The sequence below is a fragment of the Pteronotus mesoamericanus genome, unplaced genomic scaffold (assembly GCF_021234165.1).
Source record: "Pteronotus mesoamericanus isolate MK-2021 breed Mesoamerican mustached bat unplaced genomic scaffold, CSHL_Meso_final scaffold_582, whole genome shotgun sequence".
Taxonomy (NCBI): Eukaryota; Metazoa; Chordata; class Mammalia; order Chiroptera; family Mormoopidae; genus Pteronotus; species Pteronotus mesoamericanus.
Genome location: NW_026555323.1, coordinates 1,268,758 through 1,283,030, shown reverse-complemented (window position 1 = coordinate 1,283,030; position 14,273 = coordinate 1,268,758). Strand labels below are relative to the sequence as shown.

General features: G+C 49.5%; 1 protein-coding gene across 1 annotated transcript in view; it reads left to right on the top strand.

The window, feature by feature from the left end:
* Window positions 1–14,273, top strand: part of GABRG3 (gamma-aminobutyric acid type A receptor subunit gamma3) — a 362,833-nt gene that overhangs the window by 212,207 nt on the left and 136,353 nt on the right. Inside the window, exons 4-5 of the mRNA XM_054561953.1 lie at window positions 332–552; window positions 2,643–2,725. Coding sequence (XP_054417928.1) covers window positions 332–552; window positions 2,643–2,725 — 304 coding nt within the window. The remainder of the gene's footprint in view (window positions 1–331; window positions 553–2,642; window positions 2,726–14,273) is intronic.

Below are 14,273 nucleotides of genomic sequence, written 5' to 3'. Positions count from 1 at the left end.
GCCTTGGGAATGCAGGTCTGCGGCCACGCTCTGGATTATATTTTACTGCCCAGTTGGCTGCCTGTGACACCGCACGCTTATTGCTATTTGAAATTCACAGAGCATTTGCATTATTACACTGTTGACGAATAACATTGACTATTGGTTATCATGTGTTGCGTGCTGACCATGTTGAGCCAGTCACTGCATTAAGAACTGAGTGGAAGGGATGGTGGGGGGGGGGGGCGGCGGCGGGGTGAGGGGCACACGCAGAGATGCTCTGACAGCGCAAACGCACCTTCAGGAAGTTCCGCGATCGAACCACCGGGCTTCTTGTGTTGCTCTGTTGCAGGAATACCAGATCGACATATTCTTTGCTCAGACCTGGACGGACAGCCGCCTCCGGTTCAACAGCACGATGAAAATCCTCACCCTGAACAGCAACATGGTGGGGCTGATATGGATCCCGGACACCATCTTCCGCAATTCCAAAACGGCGGAGGCCCACTGGATCACCACCCCGAACCAGCTCCTCCGAATCTGGAACGACGGGAAAATCCTCTACACGCTCAGGTAAGGCGTCCCGGAGGGTCCCTCACTTAGGTCCCTCACTTAGGTCACTGGAGGGGCGGGGCTTTTTCTCCACCAAGTTCCGCCCCTTCCCCTGTGCGCAGTGCTCCGCAGCAGCAGCGTGGCTCCTGGAAGTGCGCCCAGATGCCACGTGGGTAAGAATAAAGACGCGCGCACCGTCCGCGACGAATACAACTCCTGTCTCCATCAGATTCCATCTCTGCTGCAAGTGGGCCGTGGAAATTACCTTTAATCTATTTAACCCGCGGGTCCACTTAGCCAGGAAAATAAAGATGTCTTGGCGTACTAATTAACAAATGTAATTATAGGAAATTAACAAACCTGAGAACACAAGGGGGAAAACAGCACAGAGGGCGGTCCCCAGTGCATCCCTAATGGCAGCGGCAGCTACCCGGTACTGCGCGCTCCCGGCGGCACCGCGGTCCTCGCAGAAACCTGGTTAGCGGAGGGAGACTGGGCTTCCCAGGAGTGAGCTGACCTGCCCAAAGCGCCAGGGGGGACTAGTGCTCCCGGGGTTTGAACCTAGGTCTGTCTGTCAGAGTCTCCCCAGTGCGGTGGTTTGGGTCAGTCCCCAGGCTCGCAGCAACGCGCCACAGCACAAGGATCCGGCCAGGACATTTTGGGCGTGGCCCTCCCCATGTCCGGGGCCTCGCCCGGCTCTCACACATGCCCCGCCAGGCCTTGGCTGCCCCAGGGCCCCTGTCCGCACCTCCTGGCCTGTTCGGGTCGCCGCCTCTTCTTTCCTTTCTGCTTTTGACCGCCCCCCCCGCCCCCCCCCGGCAACCCTACGCCCACTGGCTGCTGATTCGCCCCTTTCCTGCGGGCTTAGCGCACACGTTCCCATGACTCAAAAAGCCACATCCGTTCCGTGGATTCCCACGTGCCTGTTTCCAACCCGCTGCTTTCAGATTCCAGATTCTCGGGGCCCCCAGCCTGCATGATACCGTATTTTGCCCTGTGTAATGCGCACCCACATGTCAGTGCTAATTCCCATGTATAATGCGCACCCTTATTTTTCCCTAAAAAATCTGGGCCAAAAAAGTGCGCATTATACACAGCGAAATATCCCTCCCGAAGGTCTAAAGGGCTTTTCAAGGTAAGCATGCCTCCGCAGAGGGTGACTTGTCTAATTCCTCTGGCCTATGTCCTTGCCTCCTCGTGGCTCTGGAGCGCCACCGCCAGCCCCGGGCACACCCTCCCTCCCCACCACATCCACTATCGTGAGCCTTTAATGGCAGGTGATCTGTGGCCCCGCTATCTGTCACGCGCCATGGTAAACAAGTATCCGCACCCCGAATCAGGGCACAGGACAGCACCCAAATAACCAGAGTAGAGAATTGTAAAGTTTCAGGGAAATAGTATTTTGCCTGGCTGGGGACAACAGGAAAGTCACTGCAGGGAGCCCTGGGGTTTCTAATAGCTGTTTCCTCATCGGTCTTAAAGGACTATGGGTAAGATCCGAACGGGAGGTCTCGGCAAACCAGTGCGGAGACACGGCGGGTGTGGGATCCTTTATAGAAACTCGGAGCCCGGGGCTGTCTGCCCCGGGGACATGCCCTGCCCACATTCGGCGTAGCCGCCACCTCCCTGGCCGATGGGGCAGTTGTCCAGATATGAATCCCTCCACACAACACACACACACACACACACACACACACACACAGAATCGTGCGCGCACGCGCGCGCGTTGGGATTAATTTCACATTCTACCTATTTAGACATGGCCACCAGTTTCAGAGAAAGAAGGACTGAATCCAGCCAAACAGACTGAAAACCAGGACTTAGAAAACACCATCCTTCCAGGCTTGCCTTGTGTTTCCAGGCACAGGGTGGAATTTTACTCACAGCAGTTTCCTCCGCTACTGGTAGCGAAGAGCAATGCAACATTACACGACACAGAGCTACCAGATGATATCGCTGAAGGACCGTGGCACCGTGAAGAGCGTGCTCTGCGTGCGGCCGGCCCCCTCCCTCTGCCCCCTGCCACTGTGTAAGGTGACTTTGCTGGGTTCTGGCAGGCTGACCTCGAGAGTGACCTTGGCTCCCCTCCCCCCCTGCCCCCTCCCCCGCAGGCTCACCATTAACGCAGAGTGCCAGCTGCAGCTACACAACTTCCCCATGGACGAGCACTCCTGCCCGCTGATCTTCTCCAGCTGTGAGTACCGCGCAGGCGCGCGAACGCTGGGTGAGGGGGCGTCTCACCGGGGCCCGCGGGTGGGCTGGTGGTCACGTGACTCACTGTAGCCTCCCATCCTGTACAGATAATGGGCCGCCTGGGTGTTTTCATTCTGCACTTTATTCACGGGACCCCTGCTGCCAAATAGGTGCTTTGATAAAGCTGTGAGCGACTTAACCATTGGTTTTCATATTAAAGGGTTCCGAAATGGGTCACTTGCCAAACACCCTTCCTCATGTGAGCTGTTTCGTGTATTATTTTGGAGGTATACAAAATTTACTTGTGATAATTTTGGGTTTCCTATTATTTCAAGCAAGGTCATTTGTCTTCTAAATAGAAAGGTTAAAAATGTACTTAAATATATTTATATTTGTCTCATTGCACTATGGTAGGCCATAATTTTCACAGTATTTTGTGTTCCAGTATTTTACTTCTGATTGATATTATAGCTAACAAGTAATCATTTAAAAACTCTTAAAGATGATATCTAATGCATACAATGATACCTCTAGAAGAAAACACCAAATTTATTTGCGCACTCATAAAATGAATTTTTTAAGTAGAGGTCAATATGGAAATATATCTGTAGAATTTATGATGGTTCATTAAAATGTATCAGTCACAACTACTTCAGTGTGACTCCTAAGAATTGAATGAATTTCATTGGCTTTCCTTATTGTTGCATATGGATCATGACCAACCGGTGGGATGGTACCTCAGGCAGAGCGTGGTGGCTTCGAAGCCTCACTGGACATCATAGCGAGAAGACAAACATGGAATAAGGGATGAATACATTTTACCGTTCATTTGAGGTTCAGACGAGAGGCAAGCTAAAGCACAAAATTTCGCTGGTCACCAAGATTGAGTAAAAATATTTTTATGTGTTGTATTAGTTGAATCCAAACTTAATACATCTCTGAAAACCATTAAATTTTCAGTCTATAAAGTCGATGGCCAATGTCCATGACTATCCAGCGAACTTGCCTGTAGGGAATTTGGGCCTGGAGTCCTCTATTTAATGACTTTAAAAGTTGTGGGACAATTCAAGTTGTCTAGCTTTTTGTGAATCACTTTGATATACATGTATATAATTTTTTAGAGGTGTATTCACTCACCTGTTCATTAGTCTTTACAGTGAACTCATTTGACTATATTGCTCTTTCTAATGGTCTGATATGTGGTTAACTCATCCACTGAGTTTATAATTTCATTGGTTCCTTCTCATTATCTTATATTTTATTTCGTTGTTTTTATTCTAATTTTCCACATAATTTTCACAGCCCCTTATTTCTTTACCAAATTTTCAATGTCATCTTCTGTTCCTTTATATTTCCTGGACATTCTGATATGTTTGTGGGAGCAATTTGCAGAATTTATTGTTTCATCTTCCTGCATCACAGTAATTTGTCATTTGAGCTCCTGTTTCCTGGACACTTTTCTGTGGGATTTCTCTGACTCTTATATTGAATGCAGATTCATCCAGAGGGTCTGCTCTGCCTCCACTTGGCGTCTCTGTCACTTTAAATCAAAGTTCAGCCTGGGTTTCTGGGTCACACAGGTGGCAGGAATTGTAGCCATATGTCGTTGTCATCTCAGGCTGTGGTTTTATATCCTTAGGAGGGACATTTTTTGCTTTTCTGTTCTTCCCACAGCCAAAGCTAGGCAAGGACTATCCTTATCATGAGAGGTCTCCTGGGTCTGCTGGCTGAGGGGTCCTCCCTCCCCCTGTCGATGCAGCTCATGTGTTCATTGGCAGATGAATCAAAAAACAAAATGCAATGTATGCATGTGATGGACTATTATTCAGACTTACAAAGGAGGGAGACTCTGACACATGCCACAACACGGATGAACCTTGAAGACATTATGCTAAATAAAAGAAGCCAAACACTAAAAGACAAATACTGCATGATTCTATTTACTTGAGATACCTAGAGTAGTCAAAACAGTAGATACAGAGAGCAGAATGGTGGCTGTCAGGGTCTGGCGGGAGAGAGAATGGGGAGCTATTGTTTAATGAGCATAGAATTTTACTTTCACAAGGTGGAAAGTGTTCTGAAGTGGATGGTGGAGGTGGTTGCACAACAATATTCGAGTGCTTAATATTACTGAACTCCATACCTAAAATTGGTGAAGCTGGTACTATTATGTTATGTGTCATTTACCACAGTAGAAAAGTTGGGGAAAAAGCATAGTAACTGAAATAAAACATCCACTCAAGGGAATCAGCAGGTTGGAGCATGAACAACAAAGAATCAGCACACTTAAATTTGGGCTCATTTTTATTATACAGTCCAAAGAAGAGAGAAAGAAATGAAGAAGAATCAACAGAGCCACAAGAGTAGTGGGCCCTCATTACCCATCATGCACAGAAGAGGAATCCCAGAAGGCGGGGGGTGCAGGAAGAATATTTGAAGATATAGTGAGGCAAACCCACCAAGTTTGATGAAACACATGAATCTACATATCCAAGAAGTTAAGTGAACCTCAACAAGGGTAAACTCGAAGAGATCCACGTGGATGTTTTATGAGCTGTCACAAGACAAAGAGAAAGCAGCAAGAGAGAAGCATATAAGTTGTACTTAGTAAGGTTAACAGTTAATTTCTCATCAGAAACCCTGGAGGCTGGAAAGCTGAAAGAAAAAGACTGTCATCAAAGAATTATATATACTCAGTAAGTCTACCCTTCAGAACATAAGGAGGAAGACATCTATAAATAAACTGGAACAGAGAATTTGTGGCTAACAGAGATACCTATTTTACAGGAAATACTAAAGGAGTTTGTCATGATAAAATAAAAGTACATTGGGGGTGGGAATGGAGCTATGGAAGAGCAAATCTTTTTTATGTTCTTTTGAAATTAACCTACTATTACAACATACTAGAAGATGTTGATTATAATACTCAGGATAAGAAAGTAACTATAGCATACAGTAAAAGAAATGATAGGGTGCTTAACATTTTACACTAGAAAATGTCCATCTAATGCCAAAAGAAGGAGGAATAGAAGAACAAAAAAGATATAAGGCATATAGAAAACAAATAGTAAAATGACAGACACAAATTCTCTCTAATCAGTAAATACATTGAATGTAAAAAGATTAGACACTCCAATTAAGAATCAGTGATTAGCAGATTGGGTACAAGGCCAGGAGGCTACTGTATGACAGGTACAAGAGACACAGTTTAATTTAAAGACACAAATCATGTGAAAGTAAAAAATCTTTATCATTTACATAATGTAAATAATAACCAAAAGAGAGTTGGAGTGGTTATAGTAATATCAGACAAAGTACACTTTAAAACTGTTACTAGAGACAAAGAAAGGAGATCTTATAATGATAGAAGGGGTCAACACATCAAGAGATCGTAATTATTATAATCATATGCACCTAATAACAGAGCACTAAAATACATAAAGGAAACCATTCTAAATTGTGAAGGGAAAAAGAGAATTCAGCAATAATATTTGGATGTTTACCACACGTTGATGTTTCTCTCCCTCTCTTTCTCCCCTCGCCCCCTTCTCTGAAAATAAAGAAAATCCTAAAGAAAAATAATAATAAACTGCATGTGCTGAATTGGGAACTCCCTGTAGTATCTTTGCAATTTTCCTATACATTTAAATCTGTTATAACTGGAACGTTTTACTTTTTCCTTTTTAATGAATGTATTGGGTAACACTGGTTAACAACATTGTACAGGCTTCAGGTGCACAATTCTACAACACATCTTCTGTACACTGGACTGTGTGTTCCCCACCCCAAGTCTAGCCTCTGTCTATCACCATCTATCCCCCCCTGTTCTATTTTTAAAAAGAAGTGCGAGGAATCACACTGAGCTGGTATTTGAGGCCCAATTCACATACAAGACTGGACCAAGTTGCTGATAAATAAATGTACCTAGGGCTTCCATGAAACAATTACTTGAAAAATGCCCGATCAAAAGCCCACAGCCTCTCCCTTTACTTTAGGGAAATGACCCTCTGAATTTTAACGTGGAAGTTTCTGGAGACCTGGGTCAGGACCTCAGCATAGCGATCTCAACAACGGATCACCTGCACCATGGCTCTTGCGTATCTATTGGGCTCACGTTCCACATGGAGCCTCTGAACACACCGGGCCACTTCCGCATGTTAGTTGCATCTATCAGCTGCTGGACCCAGAGTCTACGCTTTAAAATCCCATCCAATCTACCTCGCTCATGTGTAGCTAGGAGATAGCCTTGCCGTCCTGGGGTGAGCGGAAGCAGCCTTAGAAACAGATCTTCCGACTTCCGGGCCATACTGCTTCCGCCCAGTCAAGCCAGCTGCTAGTGACACTATCTTTAAAATGTGTCCCTGGACTTGGTCGCTACTGACAGTTTTCACCTATTGTTTTCGCGGATGCCACTCTCATCTTAAGACAATTTTCTACATATATCCTGACACTGACTTGCTAAAATCTCCATCTGTCTACATCGATCCTGTGCTTGAAACCATTTAGATGCTGTGCTTTTTTCCTCCTGGGGACCGGCATCAGCTGGAAGCCTACAAGACCCCTTCTCCATCCCCAATTCCGCCTCCTCGCCCTCTCCTTTTGTTTTTCTCTTTTTCATTCAAAATGCAGCTCTAGACAACACTAGCCTGTGTCTTTTTCATAGTTTTCTGTAGTCACTCGTAAACTAAAGACATCGTTCGTAGTTCCTGTACAGAGCAATTCAAGCACAAAGATCACTTATGGATTTTACTTTTATAATTTTAATTGACTGTTTCCAACTAAGAATAGTTTATGCTGCAGAAGCAGAACAGCATGTATGAAAGGCATGAAACAGTCATGTGACTAGAAGGCAGGACCCTAAAGATGGTTCTAATCATCACATAAATGCCAAGACCAACTCTGAGCGCTTTCAGCTAGTTCTGCACCCTCCTGTCCTACCCATGGAGCAGAGGTGGCACATACAAATGACAAAGGAGCCACATGCAGAATTTCAGTGCCCGACTCTTGCTGCCATATGAACTTTTATTTCTTTGTAAGTATACAACAAGAAGCGTGACCAAAGGCTTCCTGGTAGTGAACAGCTGCCAGCATTGCATTTCAGGCCTCAGGAGACAATAGGGCATGGTAGAGACTGCGGCAAAGCGCTTGCAGGGTCTGTGAGGCAGCTGCTCTTCAGTGCTGGCCACGCCCTGCTGACAGAACATAGGAAAAGGCTTACCAGATGTTTTCATCCTTCAAGCAGATGTGAATTTCTATGGGAGGGCTTCCAGTATTTTCTTAATAGTTGGCAACAAATTGATATTACATGCATAATTAAAACATTCTGAAGGTTAATGCTGGCCGATTAAAGTATGTCAATGAGCTGCATTCGACCCACAGGCGCAATCTCTCTACTCATCTTCCTTTGTTTTACTTTTCTTTCAAGCTGCACAGATGTTTCCACTGAGGGTCCTTTCAGTCTCTTTATTTCCAAGCCTTCATTTTCTGGTTGACACTTCTTGTCCCTTTCCTGCCATCCCTCCGAGATCAACGCTATCCCTTAGAAACAGAAGACAAACCATCAAGGGGTGACTTTAAATTGTCTAGCAGTCACATTTTAAAAAGGTAAAAGGAGAAGTGAAATTTCCTTTAGCGCTCTACTGTAAAACAATCCGTCCCAAATATTCCCATGTTAACTGTAATCACTGTGAATGTTGTTAATGAGATGTTTTAATGACGGTTTCATCGGACGTCTCCAACATCTGGTGTGCGTGTTCCATGCTAACAGCACGTTTGACTTTGGAGTGGCCACGTTTCAAGTGCCCAGGAGCCCACCTGTGGCTCAGGGTTGCCCGCTGCGGGGAAGCGCGTCTCTCCCAGCGACCTTCACGCCAGCTGCTCGTCTTTAAAACTGCGTCTTTGTGGAACATCAGGAATGCCCTTGCTTTCTCTTTCCCCACATTGCGCCCCCTGTTTATATCCACCGAGGTTTTGGATGCCTGCGCTGCATACTTGATTCAGCGCTACGTTTGAAATCCAACCATGCGCTGGGCCTTGCTTAGCTTAGAAGTTCATGCCCCTCGGTCACACCCGTGTGTCGCTGCTCTCAAACTGCGCCTCGTGGTCCACTGTTTTATCCCTTCGAGACAGGAGGGCCAGCTGAGCAGAAGGAGCCTCTTCCCGGCCTGGCGCCCGCAGCTGAGGGCGCAGGAACAAGCCAACCAGCTGTGAGCAGACACAGAGCATTGCAATCCGAACCCTCGCTCCTGTCACAGGGGGAAAGAACCCAGCACTTCGGCCCCTCAAGTGCTTCCGAGCTGGTGTGAGCCCTAAAATTGGGGAGACAGATGGGTTGCTTCCGCCTACTGCCCGCCGGTCCCCACAGGGAAGGGGCAGCCTAGCACGTGGGGCATCTGTGTCCCCAGGCCTGTAGCTTTGGCAGAAAGGGAACCAGCCGTTCCCTCTGTCCCCAGAGAGTAGCAGGTGCTGTCAAGCGCCAGAGGCGACCCTGTGTCCTCTGAGGCACAGGCTGAGGTGCGAGGCTTCGGGAAGGAGACCTCCGGCGGAGGGGAGGTGGGTGGGTAATTTTGTGCATCAGCTGGACCAGACTAGGGGCTGCCCGGAAGCTGGTAACGCATTCTGGGGGCATCTGGGAGGGTGTCTGTGGGAGGGATTAGCATCTGAACCTGTACGCTGAGTACGGCAGGTCCCTCTCGCCCGTGGGGGTGGGCACCGTCCCATCTGGGGACGGCCCACTTGGAAGGGCAGGGAAGGAGGGATCCGCTCTTTACGGTCGGTTTTCCCAGTCCACGAACGCCGCTGCTCTGGGTTTTCTGTCATTGGGCCGCTGCTCTGGGTTTTCTGTCATTGGGCCGGAACTGACTGACACCATCGGCACCCCCTCCCCCCGCCACCCCTACCCCTACCCCTACCCCGCGCTCGCGCTCAGGCTGAGCTACCCGACCAGCTCTCCTGGGTCTTCAGTCTGCAAGGGACAGGTCATGGGGCTTCCTGAGCTGCATCACTGAGTGGACCAACTCCTATAATGTCTCTTTATCTTTATCACCTCCCAAAGTTTCCTGCTGCTCTTATTATAATTATTATTATTATTTTGCGGTAACAAGCTCTAGCAGAAGACATACCCCCTTAGCAAATTTTAAGTACACGGTCACAGTGTTGTTAGCTGTAAGCACCATGCTGTGCAGCGGGCCTTTAGAACATACTTGTCCTGCCTCACAGAACCTCTGCACCCTTTGGCTGCCGCCTCCCAAGTCCAGCCCCTGGTGGCCGCCGCTCTGCTCCCCGCCGTGCACTTGGCTATTCTAGATTCCACATACCAGCGAGATCACGCAGCGTTTGTCTTTCTGCGTCTGGCTTATTTCACTCAGCAAAACACTCGTTGACATCCATCTGTGTTGTCACAAATGGCAGGCTCTTCTTCTTTTGAAAAACTGAATAACACTGCATTGTATACATACGCTGCATCTTCTTTACTTGTCCATGGACAGGCACTTAGGTTGTGTCCATGGCTTCGCTATTGTGAATCCCATCAAAGCGAACATGAGGGTGCAGATATTTTTTTCAAGATGGCACTTTTGTTTCCTTTGTGTATATATATATATATATATATATATACTCAGAAGTGGGATCAGTGGATCATAAGGTAGTTCTATTTTTAACTTTTTGAGGACCCTCCATACTACTTTCCACAGCAGCTCTACCAATTTCCTTTCCCACCAACAGTGCACAAGGGCTCCCTTCCCTCCACATCCCTGCCAGCACTTGCTGTTTGTGGATTTGTTGCTGGTGGCCATTCTGACCGGTGTGAGGTCATATCTCATTGTGATTTTAATTTGCCTTTCCCTGTTGGTTAGTGACGGTGAGCACTTCTACACGTACCTGTTGGCCTTCTGTGTGTCTTTTTTGGAAAGAAATGTCTATTGAGGTCCAATTTTAAATCAGGCTGTGTTTCTTTTGCTAAGGAGTTGTGCGAGTTATTTATAGATTTTGGCTATTAACCCCTTGCCAGCTGTGTGGATTGCAGATGTGTCCTCCCCCTCAGCACGCTGCTCCCCAGCCTGCTCATGGTTTCCTTGGCTGGGCAGAAGGTTTGTGTTCGCTGTGGCCCCAACTGTAGCCAGGTGACCCTGGGGGCCCGGTCACAGTGGCCCCTGGAGGAGGTGACCTTCCCGCCCGTCTCAGACCCTGCACAGGGCGCCAGCGAGACCCCTCCGTTTGCCTCCGCAGGACGCGGGACAAGTGGGCCTGTGGGCGCACCCGCGGACACAGCTGGGCCATGCGGAGGAGAGTGCGCTGTGCGACTGTCGCGCGGGAGGGGAAGTGCATGCTGAGCGCACATCCTGGACCTCAGGGCTTGCGCACGAGCCTGGCGAGTGTCTCTGGGTCCGCAGCCAGCGGAGCGGAGCGGGTCTCACCCGCTGCCGCCTCCGCTCTGCAGTGCGCATGCGTTCGCCCAGGGCCTGCCCTGTGGGAGCCTGGTTTCCTCACCTACGGAAGGAGGGTGAGAGGCCCAGCCCATCTGTCACCGTGAGGACAGGACTAAATGACAGCCTGTGTGTACCGTGGCAGCTGCCTGCGCACGGCTCCCTGAGCCAGGAGAATGTGAGGGTGGCGGAGTCGTTTGATTGTCGTGATGGCGAGTAACCCTGCGGCTGCCTGCGGGCTGCGGGGACGGCGTGGGAGAGCGATGGACAGGCCGGGAGGCAGGCGCCCTCCTCACCCGCTCCCAGCCTGCCTCCCCTGCCTGCAAGGTGGGGACAATAAGAAGTCACCGATGACGAAGGACGGGAGGCCGAGCTCGTAGAGACCCCTTGCTGGCTGTGCCAGGGAGGCAGGCACTGCAGGAGCGGGTAGCAGGAGAGTGCCTGCGCAGTGAGCTCAGCTCCCCAAGGATGCCCGGCGGGGACGGCCCGCTTTGTGCAGGGAGGGCCTTCTAGGGACAGGAAGGCGGCCAAGCCCTCACTAGCCGGCACCTTCAACGGCTTCACTTTGCCAGCTTGAGAGAACCTACCCACCCGTGTCCCCACTTTGCGTGGGAACGAGGGCTGCTTGTGCACACAGCTCTGTGCTGTGAAAGTGAGATCAGCCCTGGCCAGGTGGCTCCGGCGGGTGGAGCGTTGTCTGCAAACTGAAAGGTCGAGGGTTCGATTCCCGGTCAGGCCACGTGCCTGGGTTGTGTCCCTGGTTCAGTCCCTGGTTGGGGTACATACCAGAAGCAACCGATCGATGTTTCTCTCTCATATCAATGTATCTCTCCCTCCCTCTAAAATCAATTAGCAAACATGTCCTCGGGTGAGGATAATAAGAGAAAAGAAGGAATTCAGGTTTGTAATGAACAATCTCCTTTCCCTACATCTTATCAATGCCAGGGTCCCTGGCCTGGTCCTCCCCAGTGCAGTGTGTTTTACAGGTTTAGGAAAATCAAGGTTTCACCCTGAGATCACAGAGAAATGGATATTTTTGGCCACTGATAGGAAGTTCCTATCTGTGATGTCACTAGTCTGGCCGTCGTGTTCTCATGGAATCAGCAAGCACCTAGGGGTTTCCAGGACAACTTCCCGACATTGCGCACCACGGGGAGGCATCAGCGCGCTGACGGTGTCCCGCCCCCGCCGAAACCCCCGCCTTCTCTCACCTGTTGGCCTTCACCCCCGACAGTAGCGCCGGGACCGCACAGCCAATGTGAGCACAACGAGCCAGCCGCCGCTCCACCCACGGCCACGGCCACGGCCCAGGGCGCGCTGACAGGGAGGAGCCACGGCCTGTGCTTCGTGCTCCTGAGAGGCCCGAGCCGCCAAAGGCAGATTTTGCAAAAACAGCACGGTTAGGAAAGCTTCATGTTTCTCACATCTTGCGAAAAGCAAACACTGAAGCCGTTGAAGACGGAACCACAGCTTCAGCCCAGCAGCTGGGACTCCAATTGCGAGGCCACCACCCCTCTCGCTGTGACAGATGCGTCTTTTCTGTCTTCAGCGGAGGCAGCCCCGCGAGGGCTGTCTCACCCGCCGGCAGGCACGGCCTGCGGTGAAGAGCGTGCGGGAGAAGCAAAGACGCCTTCCCGGCCTCTTTCACAGTCTTCTCACGTACCGTGTCCAGTGGTTTCTTCTTGAAAACCAGTCCTTGGGGACAGACACTCAATGATGAGTCTCTGCCCAGGGATGAGTTTGGAGGGACGGCAGGATGGGAAGGCTGGACCACCGCGCTCAGAGACGAATAGCAACGCTTCAAGATGCTCAAACGGCTCCCTCGGCCACCAGCCGGTTCCCCGAGGTTAACAGCCCTCTGGAGTATTTACTGTGCAGTTCAGGGTTTTTGTTTTGTTTTGTTTATGTGTGTGGCTTTCCAGAAGACTTTTAATCAGCGTGTTGGGTGGAGGGATGGGGAAGGCATTTAACAATCGCTTTCATGGTTTTATGAAGAAAAAAAAGTGATTTGCCTTTTCCATTTGTTCCCCGTCCAAAGCCTTTGAAAGTAAGTATGATTTTAGAGCACACACAGAGTGAACGCTCTAGCTTTCTCCTGTGTATTTGTTGTTGTTTTAGATAGTGCATTAATTTACAAAAGTTTTCAATTCTTGTAAGTTTTAAAAATGAAGGGAGAAGCACGCTGGGTGTCTGGAGGGGCCGAGCCCTGGGGACAGGGACGGGGGTCGGGGCTTCAGGTGAAGCGCTGAGCTCGGTGCGAGGACCTCAGGGTCCTCGGTTTCCCTCCAGCTCTTATGTAGGTGCATTTAGCGCGCCAGGCGCTGTTCTGAGCACTTACAGTCAACGGTGCACTTGACCTTGACAGGGACCCCAGGAGGCCCTGCTTTCCTCAGTGACTCCAGCACAGGCTGGTAAGGTCATCTCTCCACAGCACCCAGAGAGCAAGGGCTGGAGCCACACAAAATGGCTATTGTCTATACTCTTTTTTAAATCCCAAGTATATGTTTTTTGAGTTGAGAGGGAGGAAGGGAGAGGAACATCGATTAGTTGCCTCCTGTACACACCCAACCGGGAATTGAACCCACAATCTAGGTAGGTGCCCTGACCGGGAATCGAACCCGCAACCTTTCAGTGTACGGGACAATGCTCCAACTGACTGAGCTACCTGGCCAGAGCTAAGTCTGCACTCCTGATTATTACTGTCACTGTTGTTTTTATTGTTATTGGAAGAGGACATTGGAGCAAAAGGAGATTCTCAGGCTACAAATCTGTGGTGTATTTTGCTGCCGCTTGGCTCTATGCCCCAGTAAAGCTTTTAGGGTGAAAAACCACAAAGACAAACAAACAGAAAAACATGGGCGCTCTTTCTCCTCAGCCCCTGGGCCAGCTCTCCCAGTCCTGGAGCTGGAGACATGACCAGGGGACTGTCGCTGCTGTGACAGGGCGTCACAGAGGTCTGAGTGTGGCAGCTGATTGAGTTTTAAAAGGCCACGCTCCATTCGCCCCAAGTCATTAATTTGGATGCAGCGTAAATGCCAGTTACTGAATCTCAGTGTCAGCGTGTCTGCATCTTGTAGCTGCAGTTACAACTGTCCAAGGGCACATCCGGTTCTCTCTCTGGGGTGA